This window comes from Gekko japonicus, unplaced genomic scaffold (genome assembly GCF_001447785.1).
Source record: "Gekko japonicus isolate JY-2015 unplaced genomic scaffold, Gekko_japonicus_V1.1 scaffold33, whole genome shotgun sequence".
NCBI lineage: Eukaryota > Metazoa > Chordata > Lepidosauria > Squamata > Gekkonidae > Gekko > Gekko japonicus.
In genome coordinates this window covers 1598492-1613944 of record NW_015174272.1, presented here as the reverse complement: position 1 = coordinate 1613944, position 15453 = coordinate 1598492, and the positions used below count along the sequence as shown (strand labels likewise).

General features: G+C 47.3%; 1 protein-coding gene across 1 annotated transcript in view; it reads left to right on the top strand.

Moving 5' to 3' along the window:
* The window catches only part of WNT10B (wingless-type MMTV integration site family member 10B), a 54048-nt gene that overhangs the window by 34416 nt on the left and 4179 nt on the right, over positions 1-15453 (top strand). The window contains exon 4 of the mRNA XM_015423647.1: positions 9789-10141. Coding sequence (XP_015279133.1) covers positions 9789-10141 — 353 coding nt within the window. The remainder of the gene's footprint in view (positions 1-9788; positions 10142-15453) is intronic.

The window sequence follows — 15453 nt, the reverse complement described above, 5'->3', positions numbered from 1 at the left end:
AAAAGAAACGAATCCTGGGGTTAAGAAAAGGCTGGGATGAAAGAGACGGGCACCAGAAGAGCTGTGCTGATTTCCCAGGCCCACCGATCCTTCTTTTCATATGCCACCCCTTCAGCCTAACCCAGACTTCTCTCCCTAGGTGTACGCACAGTGGCCCACACCTGACCCTAGAGGCAACTTGGCAAGCTGCTTCTCTTTTTGCAGTTTGGATCTCCTTTATTGACTACAGCTTTGAAGGAGCTGGCTCTAAATTTAAACCCCACATCAAAGCAAGGCCCCTGGGCGGGCAGACGCTGGAGCAAGCTGCAGCCCCAGCACCTGGGTTGAGTTGCTGCTTGCTGCATAATAGCTTTGATGGGGCTCGTCCTAAACTGGCATGAGATGGAATAGCATGGAGGAGACGCATCAGTAGACTACGGGAGTCGGAGACCAAGGAAGAAAGGAAATGGAATGTGCATCCTAAATCCACTGGGTCTTAGAAGGGCATGACTTTTCTTAGGATTGCATGTGTTGAAATGTGAGTTGTAATATATGGGGATTAGTAAAGGTTTGCCTTGCTTGAAAGCCAGTTGAATCCAACTCTAGGGGGCAGTGCTCATCTTCATTTCAAAGCCGAAGAGCCAGCGCTGTCTGAAGACTTCTCCGTGGTCATGTGGCTGGCATGACTAGACGCCGAGGCGCACGGAACGCTGTTACTTTCCCACCGAAGCGGTACCTATTTATCTACTTGCAATTTCTTTCTTTCGAACTGCTAGGTTGGCAGGAGCTGGGGCCAGAGATGGGAGCTCACTCCGTCATGCGGCACTAGGTTCTTGAACTGCCCAACTACAGACCTTCCGGTTTGCAGCTCAGTGTCTTAACCTCTGAGCAACCGGGGCCCCAGACGAGGGTTAGGGATTGGAAAAATGTGAATTTGAAGCTAGAAATTTGGGGTCAGGAGGGAATAGGAGAGCAGTGGATCAGGGGTATTGCCAGAGGTTCAGGGCAACTAGAATATCGGTAGAGGGGAGGGGATGACCTACATAGATCCCATCAATGTGATGAAGGGTTTCCCAAGTGAGCAAACAGATTAATGGATATATGCTGGATATAGTCTGTGATCATGAAGCATGTGCGTGCAATCTGGTACTGGGTGCAGAATTCAGCAACCTAAAAATTGCACCTTTCAATTTTTAAAAAATAAAGGGTTTCTGGCTTCAAAACTGACTAGGGATTTTGTAGACAGCCCCTGATGAAATCTTAAAAACTAAAGATTGGGGCGGGTGGAAGGGGCTGAGCAAAAGGTTTAGGGATGATTTATGGGGAGGTTGTCAGTGCCATGAATTTGGACGAAGTCTTTGCCCACTCAGTACTAGAAAATGCAGAATATGTCAGACTTTTTTATTTATTTACTTAAGTATTACACTCAAAGCAGCTTACAACAAGAAAATATATAAATGAACCAGAGCACAGTAAACAAGAAAGCAAAACCAGTATGTATGAGGCTGGTCCAGCCCTGCCCAAGCATCATAAAGTGTCTGACACAGGAAAGGGAAAAACAGGCCTGGCAAAAAGGCGCCTTCTCTTACTTGTGCCCTCCCTTCCTGCAAATAAACAAACGTGTGCAGATTTGTTTGCTTTGCATATTATTCAGGTTGCAGAATTTGGTGTTTCTTGAAGTAGAATTTGGATTAATTTGATGTAAAATTTAGAACTTTAAAGAAGTACAGAGTATTCCCAGTTTTGGTAACCGTTTGTTTTTAAATTGTAAGGATTTGTGAATCCTTACAATTGTTTCAATAGCAGAGAATATGGCTTAATTAAAATATAATCACTGCCTCTACTTCTTCTGTGCTCCATGCACTCGAGAGCAAAAGTCTCTACTAGGTTTAAACATTGCAAAAGGGAAGCTGTGTCTGTCGTCGCAAAAGAAAAGTGGCACCTTAAAGACTAGCAGCATTTATTTCCATGATAATCCATGTCATCCTGAGTTGCTGCCAAAGAGATACCTGAGTTGCTGTTTGGCCCCCAAGAGGGCAAATAGCAGCCTGACTGGGAGGGACATTTGAGTGTGGGAAGATGATATATGGGCAAGGGTTAAAGGGCCAGGTTTCTGGCTCGGGTAGAGGATCTGTTTTGCACACAAAAGGTCCCGAATTCAATCCTAACCCCAGATAGCTACTGTCAATCAGAATAGACCATACTGTCCATGATAGACCAATGGATTCGGTGTAAGGTAGCTTCGTGTGTGAGTTTGCTGCTAAGATCTCAATAAAAAAAGATGTCTGCCAGTTCAAGATAGGATAATAGAGCTTAACACCAATGCAGTCTTAAATAAACAGGTCCCAGCCTAATCTTGCCAAAGAAAAAAACTAAAGTTGTTGAATTGTTTATTGTACAATCACAGGATACAGCAAAGCAGAATCTCAGTGGGGTTACCTCTCCCAAGTACATTTATAGTTCCCCAGATAAGCATGAACAACTAAATTTGGAATTTTCCAGTGAAACTGACTTCTTTGTATCTTTTTGCTGCATCTTGATCCAATTCCAGACCAGTTAGTTCTAGTTTGGAGGTAACTTACTCTTCTTTATTTTTGCAGTTACAGCACATCCCACCTAGCCTACACATCTTCATCATTCTAATATGTCTCTAGTCCGGTTCATTTTCACTTTCACAACCCCTCCTTAAATCCACGGATACTGAAATCCACAGATCAGGGCTGCAAGGATACTAAACAGATTTTTCAGCAAACTTGGGGAATGCCCCAGGTTTGCAGAAAAATCTGAGAACTTAAATAGAATACATGGGAAAAGAAGTAAAGTTGCATTCTCTGCGCTTACCTCTGGCAGTTGATGCTGGTGGTACCAGGGAGCCGTGCTGGGCCTGGCAGCAGCACAGCCCAAGGCCCCATGCTGGGCCTGGTGGCACAGCCCAGGAGCCATGCTGGGCCCAGCAGCAGCTGTGCTGGGCATGCTGCCACCACCACCACAGCCCGGGAGTTGCACTGGGCCTGCAGGTGGTGGAGAGGCAGGCCTGGGAGTTGCTCTGGGTGCGGGCCCAGTGAGAAAGGGGGGGGAAATCCTCCCCCGTGAGTATCATGGGCCTATACAACAACAATACCTATAAGACCATGTTTCATTAGAATCTTAAGCAAATTTCCAACCAATCCTCTTGCATCAGTAAGCCACCCCTACCAGTCAATGGGCTCTTCTTCTGCAACTTTATGGAAAATGTTCACTACATTTTTAACAGATGGTGTTTACTAGCATGTAAACTTTTCCCTGGGTAGCCAGCAAGTAATCTAAGACCATACGGTTCTGTACTGTGACTTGGGATAAACTTTTAATTTCTTTTTGCAAAGCATGTGCAGTAACGTTGCCAAGATCTTCAATGGCTGCTGATAGATTAACGATAGCAGTCTTTAATTTCTGAAATTTCTAACCCTGGCAGTAACACACACAGAGTTTTATGGAACCCAATAATTCTACCATGGGGCATTTTCCTTCTTTAGGCAGGTAGGAAGATTCTGGGCCTGGTGGTAGTGATAAACAGCATAATGCCAGGTAAAACCAGGGGCCAAATACTCTATGGTGTAAATTACAATCCAGTTGTAAGGTAATATTTGTAGGCCCATCTCCCACATAGACAGTATAATCCAGGAGCCATTATTTTAGAATACACATTTGCAGTTCTGTTTCAGCAATAAGAAGCAAATGTGGGGTTGACATTATAGCTGGAGTTTCAACACACTGAAGATGCAAAAATAAGACAGGGTATTACCCAAAAATTATGAACAATTTGGCAGCATTGAGGAATATTATTTATGACGGACAGTCCTAAGACCTGCATTACGTTACCATTTTTCTTAGTAAAGTTATATTCTAACCACTAGGTATCACTGGTACTACAGGTGACTTGGCTACACCAGTTTGGTGTAGTCTTTAAGTGCATGGACTCTAATCTGGGAGAACCAGGTTTGATTCCCCACTCTTCCACTCGCAGCTGCTGGATGACCTTGGGCAAGCCATAGTTCTGTCAGAGGTGTTCTTGAAAAAGAGCAGTTTCTGTCAGAGCTCTCTCAGTCCCACCTACCTCACAGGGTGTCTGTTGTGGGGAGGGGGAGGGAATTTAGTTTGTAAGCTGCTCTGAGACTTCAAGTGAAGGGCGGGGTATAAAACCAATCTCCTCCTCCTCCTCCTCCTCCTCCTCCTCCTCCTGTATTTGCTATAGAGGACTCCCCAGTTGTACACACAGAATTGGGCTGCCTCCCTACTAGATATCCTTGGGAGGTCTGCTTGTTTTCAGTACTGTAGGTGTTAAAACAGGAGGGGGCATCTCCTCCTGGGGACGCTTTCTACCTATTGATGGTGAACAGATAAAGAACTAGTAAATACCCTCTCGCACAGGTCTTGATCCATTCAGACAGGAGGGCTGGATAGCTGACAAGTGGTAGCCCTTCAGCCACTTTTACACACATCCAATATCAGGTTTTGTTGGTTTGGCTTATTAAGGTTTTGAGTGATCTTTAAAGATGAAATTCAAGTCCAAGCAGAGCCAGCATACATACTAATAACTGATATTTGCCACAAGCAAAGGAACACCAACAACTGCATTGTGTAAGAGTATTGTTTTGCTTGCCTCTACAGGCAATTCTTCAAGACTTTGTAGTCTGATCTTCACTCAGTTGAGACAATGTCTCAGTGATGTAGGAGTCCTCTGGGTGCAGTTGCAGCAAATAAGATAAGACCTCACCAGGGATAGTGTTCTTTTAATCCATTCAGTGTTCTAAAAATCCAAATGGACAGCACAACATTAGTGCCTGGATGGGCAGGTGCTAGGCTCACTACCAGTGCTCCCTCTAAGCTGAGTTAGTGTGAGCTAGCTCACAGTTTTTTAGCCTCCGGCTCACACATTTTTGTCTTAGCTCAGGAAGGATAGCTCCAGAGCAAACTAATTTATGCAGTAGCCAAAATCGCCCGCTCACAATTTTAATGCCAGTAGCTCACAAAGTAGAATTTTTCCTCACAAGACTCCACAGCTTAGAGGGAGCATTGCTCACTACCCTTTTAAAGGATTTGAGTTCTGTAACCTAAAGGGAAACCAGAATGGTTTTATACCGCAGCATGAGGAATCTCACATTCTGGATGCAAATGCTCTGGCAGGCTCCTGCTTTCTTGGATGCATATGGTACCTGGGCTCATCTGCTTCTAGGAATGGATTTTCAGTACCAACTCTGTGTTGTTCCACTTCTGAGGTTGACTTTTCTGTAGACCTGTCTGGCATGGCAGCTCTTTTTGGAAAGTGAAGCGTGGACCCAGCCATCACAACCTTGAACCTTCTCAGCCGTATAAGTGATGAGGAGGACAGGTTAGGTACTGGAAATCCAGCCTTAGAAGCAGACTCCGTGACTTATGATGACTCACATTTTTAGGTATGCACTTTAAAACATAAATTATGACAGCAACAAGCACATGTTTGCAAACTTGTGTATCAAAGAAAATTAAGAAATACATTTTTCAGAGAGCTGGGACTAACCTTGGCTCTCCTCCAAGTGTATGCTCTGGGCCAATTCTGTGTTTGCTCCATAATGCGTGAAAAAACTGGAGTGGTTTGGTTATAATTCTGGGAATGTTAGCTTTTCTTTTAAGAGGTTTTAAGATTCTATCCCTCATGATAGTACACTGGGAAGGAAATGACTGGCAGCCATTTCACTGGTCGGTTTCACGTCCCCCCACTTGGAAGCAAAACCAACTGGTAAAATGGCTGCCAGATATTTAAACCTAATAGCGGGGCAGATCTGCCCGTCAGCTGTTAGGTTTAAATGGCTGCAGGCCATTAAACTCATCTGTTTTGCTCCCCAGGTGGGGTGTGTGAAAATGACAGGTTTAAATGGCTGGCAGCCATTTAACCCTTCCTGGGCGATTCCCCCTTTTTCCTGACTGCGGCTTGCTGTGGCCAGGAGAAAGGGGGACCTGAACTGGCCAGTTCAGTTTGGGCATTTTTTGCTCAGTTCTGTTCAGGACCACCCCGAACCCTGAACCAAACCGGAATTTTTGAGTTCGTGAAAGCATGCCTGTACATCAGCTGCTATGTTACATCCTTCAATGTCAATAAAAATGAACCCAAGCTGTGCTAAGTGCAACTTACTCTAGGATGCTGTGGACTTAGACTGGTTTCGCAGTCATTCCTTCTTTTCAGGGGAATTCTGCTGTGGGAGTGGATACGGGGAAATGAGGTGGCAGAGATCTGAGGTAGAAAGCACTGTACCCTTTCAGACTGCAGGTGAAGGATCACATTTTGGAGTGGTCCTACTGTTGCCAACAGGGTTGGAGAGAAATGTCCTTTCGCTTTAAGAGAAAGAAATGGGAAGTACATAGCATCACCTGGTAAATTTCATTAAGCCTCTCTTAAAGGAAGAGGCAACCCTACATACTCCCCTATATTAAAAACCCTGGAGACAGATAACCAGCACAGCAAGCCCAAAGAAGGGATGGCACCTTCCCCCTGGTAATAAATACAGAGTGGTAGTTCTGTCTGCTGCAGTAAAGTGATACAGAAGGACAATTGCACCTTAGTGACATTTGTCTGACAAAGTAGACTCTAGTCCATGACAGTTTCTGCTGGAATAAAGACCTATTACTGTTGAAGGTGCCACAAGAGCCAGTTTGGTGTAGTGGTTAAGTGCGCGGACTCTCATCTGGGAGAACCGGGTTTGATTCCCCACTCCTCCACTTGCACCTGCTGATGTGACCTTGGGTCAGTCACAAGCTCTGGCACAGCTGTCCTTGAAAAAGAGCAGCTTTGTGTCAGTGTTCTCTCAGCCCCACCCACCTCACAGGGTGTCTGTTGTGGGGAGGGGAAGGGAAAGGAGTTTGTAAGCCGCTCTGAGACTCCAAGTGAAGGGCGGGGTATAAATCCAATCTCTTCTTCTTCTTCTTCTTGTGGCCCAGCTGTGCTGCCTTTCTATCTCCGTGAAGATTTTTCATAGAAAGGAGCACTCCAAGCCAGGCAATCTAAAGTGGAGTGGCCCACCTTCTCACCTCATTCTCCTATGTATGGGAACCAGGCCTGAAGCTGCAGTCTCTGCAACTCAATCAACCGTGGGTTCTTTGCAAAGCTGTGGAAGTTAATAAAGCAAAATGGGAAGTTCGTAGTGTAAATAGGGCCTAAAGCCAGCTTCAACCCTGCACCTTAGGATCGATGTCTGATATGTTAGTGGTCCACTCACAGCTCTCTTTCATTTCAAATTATTATGTATTTTCAATCTGTATCCTAAAGGATGGTTCCGATAACTTTGAAAAATTATTATTAAGTATGGGTACAAATGTAACAGTTTCTAAAGAAAAATCCCTATCTCAGCCACCCTAAACCCCAGCCACCAAAGCCAGTCTAATTAAAAACCCTTTATGATGTGCTGAAAATACACATATGTTTGCCTCTGGCAGCATGCCAAGGGAAGGGCATTCTTGAGTTGCGGGACAGCTGCTCAGAAAGCCTCTCCACATGCGGGCGGCAGTCTGACTTGGCATGGAGAAGATATGACTCAGATGACGATCTCAGCTGAGCTCAAGCCGGGCTGTGTGCGCACTGCTGTTTCATTGCACAAGCCCTGGGTTGCCAGGAAGCCTGGAGAAAAAAACATCCCTTCCCTTCGACTGAGGCTTGATATGTGGAAATGGTCAGTTGAAACTTTCAGTGGCATGGAGGTAAATAACAGCACCTGGTAAGTATCAGGAGCTATCCAGGCTGGCCTGATCTTGTCAGATCTTGGAAGCTAAGCAGGGTCAGCTCTGGCTAGTGTCTGGGTGGGAGTCCACCAAGGAATACCAGGGTCGTGACACAGAGGCAGGCAATGGCAAACCACCTCTGAACGCCTCTTGTCTTGAAAACCCTACAGAGTCATCATAGCTGTGACTTGACGGCACTTTCTACCACCAGCAAATGACCAAAGTTTTAGCCCAGTGGCACCTTTAAGACCAACAGAGTTTTATTCGAGGGGTATAAGCTTTTGTGTGCACGCATACTTCTTCGGATACCACCACCAAATAACAGCCTGCGAAGCCTCTATTGGCATGGCCATTTTTCTCCAGGCTCCATTTTTCTCCAGGCCTCTATTGAAGGCTCCATTTCCCCCCGGGCTGCTTAGAGATCCTACACAAGTGCCAAATTCAGGGGTGGATTGAGCATTAAACTTACCTGGAAATTTCCTGGTGGACCACTGCCTTAAAGGGCTGCTGGTGGCCAAGCCCCAGTAACTCTGCCAGTGCTTCAGGGGCCCCTTGGCTCAGACCCTTCACTGGTGATCAGTGTCAGCTCACCAGTTGTCTTCTCCTGTACTGGTACCCTGTTGTGAGATGAGGGTGAACCGGTGTCCACTGTCAGTGCTGCTGAGTTCAGAGGCCCAAGAGGAGGAGGAAATTGGATTTATACCCTGCCCTTCACTTGGAGTCTCAGAGTGGCTTACAAACTCCTTTCCCTTCCCCTCCCCACAACAGATACCCTGTGAGGTAGGTGGGGCTGAGAGAACTCTGACAGAAACTGCTCTTTTCAAGAAAACCTCTGACAGAACTATGGCTTGCCCAAGGTCATCCAGCAGCTGGAGAAGTGAGGAATCAAACCCAGTTCTCTCAGATTAGAGTCCGCTCACTTAACCACTACACCAAACTGGGTTGTAGGGGCTGCTCAGATGAGCTTCTTTCAGTCCCATTTTCACTTCCTAGTCCACGCCTTACAAAACTGGATCCTGAAGATCTCAGCTTTCTGTTTAGGTCTTGTTATTTTGCAAAACAAATTCCTAGCCCTTAAGAGTGTAAAAACAGGATCAGGGTTGTGTAGGCAATCTGTACTGAAAGAAGCCAGAAGAGACACTGAACAAGAATGCCACGGGCCTAAGGGAGGAGCTTCAGGCTGCAATCCTTTCCTGGGGCGCTTTCCCCACTGAATAATATAGGAACTACTTTTGAGTAGGTCTTCTTAGGATTGCCAGCTGCCTGGAGGAAAAGAGTCCTCCTGTCCCTTTAATAGAGTCTTCATAGGATTTTATTTCCCAGGTGATATTTTTTTACCTCCGTGCCATGAAAACCTTCAGCTGTCCATTTCCACAAATTTAAGCTTCAATTACATTTTCCTCCCGATACGTTGGCAAACCGAGATTGTTCCCTTGCAGCGTTTTTAAATCCTTTCCGTGAATAACATAAACAGAATGAGAAATACATACAAATATGCCTCATTTGCACAGTTTAAAATTGGTGTACAGAATTGGTTTTTTTTTCTTGGCACAAAATCTGAATGATCTCAGCACAGAACAGCACAGAACATTGAAAAAGTTCAGTGCAGAACTGCTGCAGCATAATGGCTATGAGAGGTGAAATTCAAATCGCACTTCAAACCCCCTTCTGCAGTACAGTAATGATAATACTGACCTCCCAGGCTAGCCATATCCCATCAGATCTCGGAAGCTATGTAGGGTCCATCCTGGTTAGTACTTGTGATGGGAGACCACCAAGGAAGTCCTGGGTCCACACACAGGCAGGCAACAGCAAACAACCTCTGTTTGTCTCTTGCGTTGGAAGCCCCACAGGGTCACCATAAGTCGGCTGTGACTTGACGGCACTTTCCACCCTCACCGCCTAATGATGTAAGCGGCCTTGGATTCCCGTGGAGGAGGAAAGCTGAGGCTAAATAAATAAATTTGGCATTGGAGTTCACACAGATCTTTTCTTGCAGATGTTCCCTGTAATAGCTGTTTGAGAGGTAGGTCTTCAACTGCATTTCCAACTCACCATGTTCCCTTCTGTGTCCCCCACAGGCTTCCGGGAAAGTGCCTTTGTCTTCTCCCTGCTGGCAGCTGGTGTGACTCATGCGGTAGCCACAGCTTGTAGCCTTGGTGAACTGCAGAGCTGCGGCTGTGCCAGTCCAGGTGCTGAGAACCAAAAGCTGAAGCTTAGTCAACTGCAGTCACTGAGCCAGGGCAAGGGCCTGCCCCCTATAGCAACCTCCTCGTGGGGGGAGCCTGGTATCCAGGACACCTGGGAGTGGGGCGGCTGCAGCGCGGACTTCGGCTATGCCCAGAGATTTGCCCGGCACTTCTTGGACCCTGTAGGGAAACCACGCGATGTCCATGCCCGGATGCAGCTACACAGTCACCGTATGGGAAGAAAGGTAGGAGGTATCTCAAAGATAGGAGTACGGGGATGCTGGGGAAAGGGCCTAATAAAGGACTGGATAGTGTTTTGCTGAAGTGACAAGTTGGCACCAGTGTTCCCTCTAAGCTGAGTTAGTGTGAGCTAGCTCACAGTTTTTTTGTCTTTGGCTCACACATTTTTGTCTTAGCTCAGGGAGGATGGCTCCAGAGCAAACTAATTTATGCAGTAGCCAAATCGCTCACTCACAACTTTAATGCCAGTAGCTCACAAAGCAGGATGCTTGCTCACAAGACTCCACAGCTTAGAGGGAACATTGGTTGGCACACATATATGTAATCTAATATCTTGTGCAATATATATAGGGCTATACTGGTAATATTAACTGGCTGAGTTAAATACTTTACACTGGTATTCCCAATTTGTCTTACAAGGCCATTAGGGTATTTTATGAGACCTGTTTGTATGTTGTGAGAAATTAATTTGTTAAATAATTGAAGTATCCTGTGAGCCCAAATTATCCACTCATAAAAGAGGCTGGCCATGTCGTCTTCCAGCCATCCTCTTCTAGGGGCGGGTAATTCTGTTGTGCCCTGACTTGAATGGCCCAGGCTAGCCCAATCTTGTCAGCTCTTGAAAGCTAAGCAGGGTCAGCCTTGGTTAGCACTTGGATGGGAGACCACCAGGGAAGTCCAGGGTCTCTGTTCAGAGGAAGGCGATGGCAACCCACCTCTGTTCATCTCTTGCCTTGAAAACCACATGAGGAGCTGCCATGAATCGGCTATGATTGGACAGCACTTTACATACATAACTTTGTTGTGTCTCTGAGCTGGTTGTGATTGGATTCAGCCACTTGTAATGCAGAGATATAGTAGAATTACACAGTCTCAGAGAAGTCTGCTATTCTCTGTGTGAGTCTGGGCACTCCTCATTGAGGGGGCACAACCCATATTTGTGACTCATGTAGAAACTCTTGGATAGCTTCCTCTACTTATGGGTATTTCTTCCTCTTTCAAAGAGTATATAGCTTTTTTGTGTTTGTATCTTCCAAATTTTTATCCAGAAAAAAGTTTGTATTGGTGAGCAGAAACATGGGGAAGAAGACTGAACACCTCCTAAGTCCAAAAGTATTTCATACAGCAAATGTTATATAAATTCAGATCTGGAGACCAGTGTTCCCTCTAAGCTGAGTCAGTGTGAGCTAGCTCAGTTTTTTAGCCTCTGGCTCACACATTTTTGTCTTAGCTCAGTAAGGATGGCTCCAGAGCAAACTAAATGATGCAGTAGCCCAATCGCGCGCTCACAACTTTAATGCCAGCAGCTCACAAAGTAGAATTTTTGCTCACAAGACTCCACAGCTTAGAGGGAACATTGCTGGAGACCAGAAATTCAACTTTAAAAAACAACCAAGGCCCCGGTCACATGGGCCGGATATCGCGGGGAGGGGGGAGGCGTGGCTAATTGCCCCAGCGCAGTTTGATCCGCGATTACGCGATCAGACACGCCGGTGGCACACCATGGGTCCTTCCCTTGGCGCCAGAGGGTAAACGAGGGACCGGAGGGGAATGCCACACGCCGGCACGATCACACCATGGGCATCTGGAGGCAGCCCGTGGCAAACGTTTACTAGTACCTTGGAGGTACTAGTTTTTAAATGCGCATTGTCGGCGGTAAGCCACGGGTGCGCTCCACTTCCCAGATGTTGGGGTGTGATCGCGCCCGGATAATCCGCCCACCTTCCGTGCCTCCCCCGCGGCAACTTTGCCATGTGACCGGGGCCCAAGTTTGAGATAAGAGGACTCGCTCGCAGGGTTCTCCCCAGATTTGTTCCTGCTCTTGTTTTATATGCTCTGTGGGCACAAGGGGGCAGTTGTGTGTGGGATCTTGACTTGGAGATAAGCGACACTAGAGCGGCCTGCAGTCTAAACTTCTACTAAGTTGAAAGCCGCTATTGTAGGGATAAAGTTAGGAGAGTTCCTCTATCCCTGTATGTGCCTGGCTTTGGCAATTACAGTGCCATCGTAAACAGAGTTACATTCTTCCAAGCCTGTTGTCTTCAGTGGTGTAGCTCTGTTTAGGATTGCACTGTTAAGAGTAGCAGCCAGTGAGCAGAAGCCCAGATAACAAACAGAATCCTTTGACGTTAGTAACACTATTGGTGGCATGATTAACTAATTTGTTTATTAAAAATGTGTACCCTGTAGGGTTCCAACTGGAGAAAAAAAATGTGTCCCCTTACTAGAGGCATAAGGTGATGTTATTTACCAGGTGATGTCGTTTACCACTATGCACTGGAAAACGTCAGTTGCTTATTTTCCATGCATTAAGCCTCAACTAAAGATATAGGACATTTTAGCCAGGTCAGTAGTCAGCCTTAGTACCATGTCTTTCCACCATCAAACAGTGGCTCAAACTTACAGATGCAGACATAAGAACATAAGAGAAGCCAATGTTGGATCAGGCCAAAGGCCCATCCAGTCCAACACTCTGTATCCCACAGTGGCCAGAAATACCAGTGCCATCAGGAGGTCCACCAGTGGGGCCAGGACATTAGAAGCCCTCCCACTGTTGACCCCCCCCAAGCACCAAGATGACAGAGCATCACTTGCCCCAGAGTCCCTATCTATACCTTGTGGCTAATAGCCACTGATGGACCTCTGTTCCATATGCTTATCTAATTCCCTTTTGAAGCCGTCCATGCTTGTAGCCGCCACCACTTCCTGTGGCAGTGAATTCCATGTGTTAATCACTCTTTGGGTGAAGAAGTACTTCCTTTTATCTGTTCTAACCCGACCGCTCAGCAATTTCATTGAGTGCCCACGAGTTCTTGTATTGTGAGAAAGGGAGAAAAGTACCTCTTTCTCTACCTGTTCTTTCCCATGCATAATCTTATAAACCTCAATCATGTCACCCCTCAGTTGTCGTTTCTCCAAGCTAAAGAGCCAGGGCCGGACCATTTTTACACGCTTGCCTATAGCGCCCCCTCCTGGCGGGCGGCAGAATAGCATGCTGCTGCCCGGCCCTTCCCCTCCTTCGCCTCAAAGCCCTGCCTGCGCAGTATGCTGTGCACACCGCTCCACTTGTTGCCTGGCTGCCTGTGTGCCTCAGTGCCTGCGCAGCCAGTGTTCCTCCTTCATCAATGCTTGCTGCTGTCTCGCCCCGCCCAGCCAGGCCCCACCCCGCCCACCAAACAAAAAACCTGCGGCTGTGCACTGCTCCGCTCATGCACGTGCTGCACACACCGCCTGTCAGCTGCCCACTGCTGCTCCACCACGTCTCCTGCCTGCCCAGCTGTGAATTTTGAAGGAGTCTGCGCCCCCACCCCCTGGAATTTAAGTTTGGTTGGGCATAGCTGTGAGGGAGAGTTTCCCCACCCCCCAGATGAAAGGGGCTCCTCCAGCCGCCAGGGCCAGCCTCGCCTGGCCTGACTGCCCTTCCCCCAGACTGGAGGTGACAGGATGTACTGAAAGGAAGGACAGGATTGCCCATTGGAAACAATGGGAGATGCTTGAAGGCTCATTGGAAATAATGGGAGCCAGGACTTGCCAATTGACTGGTATGGGCTCCACGGAAATACATTACAGTTCAAGTAGAGTTGCAAAGAAAATGTGGAATGGATTTTCCATTAGGGTCTCTGGGCCAAAATAGACTACTCTGGGACTGGAATGACTGGGCCCAGCTTTGAATGATAGCCCCTAGGAAAACAGAAGTGTTCTGGGACTGGAATGAGAGTTTCCCCAGAGTGGAATGACAGCCCCAGAGGGTAGCAGAAGCATTCTGGAACTGGAATGAGAGGCCCCAGAGTGGAATGACAGCCCCAGAGGGTAGCAGAAGCATTCTGGAACTGGAATGAGAGGCCCCAGAGTGGAATGACAGCCCCAGAGGGTAGCAGAAGCATTCTGGAACTGGAATGAGAGGCCCCAGAGTGGAATGACAGCCCCTGGGGGTAGCAGGAGTGTTCTGTGACTAGAATGAAAGACCACGGAGTAGAATGAGAGCACCTGGGGGTAGCAAGAGTGTTCTGGGAATGGGCTCCATTCAAATACATTACAGTACAAGTAGAGTTGCAAAGAAAATGCGGAATGGATTTTCCAGTAGGGTCTCTGGGCCAAAATAGACTACTCTGGGACTGGGATGACAGGCCCCAGCTTTGAATGACAGCCCTTAGAGGCAGCAGGAGTATTCTGGGACTGGAATGACAAGCCCCAGAGTGGAATTGACAATGGAGAAGGTGGCTCATATCATCCTCATGGAAAGGGAACGTGGAGGTCAGGAAGAGAGCAGAATTGGACACTGGAACAGGTGGAGGGGCAAGTGCAAGATTTATAACTGACAATGGAGGAGGTGGCTCACATCAACCTCAGGAATTTGTAAGGAAACTAAGGAGCTGACAAGCAGGATAATTACTGAGATGGAGCTGATTTGACAATAGCTACACACATTCGAGAAATATTTAAATGTAAAGTGTTTCACTCTACAGTTTGCACACCCAGTTGCACAGAACTGCCTCTACACCCAGGGTCACTCATTCCACTCTGGGGCCTGTCATTCCATTCCCGAAACACTCCTCCTACCCCCAGGGGCTGTCATTCCACTCTGTGGACTCTCATTCCAGTCCCAGAATACTCCTCTTACCCCCAGGGACTATCAATCCACTTTGGAGCCTGTCCTTCTATTCCCAAAATACTCCTGCTACTTCCAGGGGCTGTCATTCCACTTTGTGGTCTTTCATTTCAGTCCCAGAACACTGCTGCTACCACCAAGGACTGTCATTCCAGTCCCAGAACACATCTGCTAGCCCCAGGGGCTGTCATTCTACTCCATGGTCTCTCATTCTAGGCACAGAACACTCCTACTACCCCCAGAGGCTGTCATTCCACTCCGTGGTTTCTTGTTCCAGTTCCTGAACACTCCTGCTACACCGAGGGGCTGTCATTTGCCTCTGGGGCCTGTCATTCCAGTCCCAGAACACTCCTGCTACATCTAGGGACTGTCATTCCACTCTGGGGCCTGTCATTCCAGTCCCAGACCACACCTACTACATCCCGAGGCTGTCATTACACTCTGGGGCCCATCATTCCATTCCTAGAACACTCCTGCTACCCCCAGGTGCTGTCATTCCACTCCGTGGTGTCTCATTCTAGTCAGAGAACTCTCCTTCTACATCCAGGGGCTGTCATTCCACTCTGGGTCCTGTTATTCCAGTCCGAGACCACTCCTACTACATCCAGGGGCTGTCATTCCACTCTGGGTCCTGTCATTCCAGTCCCAGACCACCCCTACTACATCCAGGGGCTTTCATTTCACTCTGGGGCCTGTCATTCCATTCCC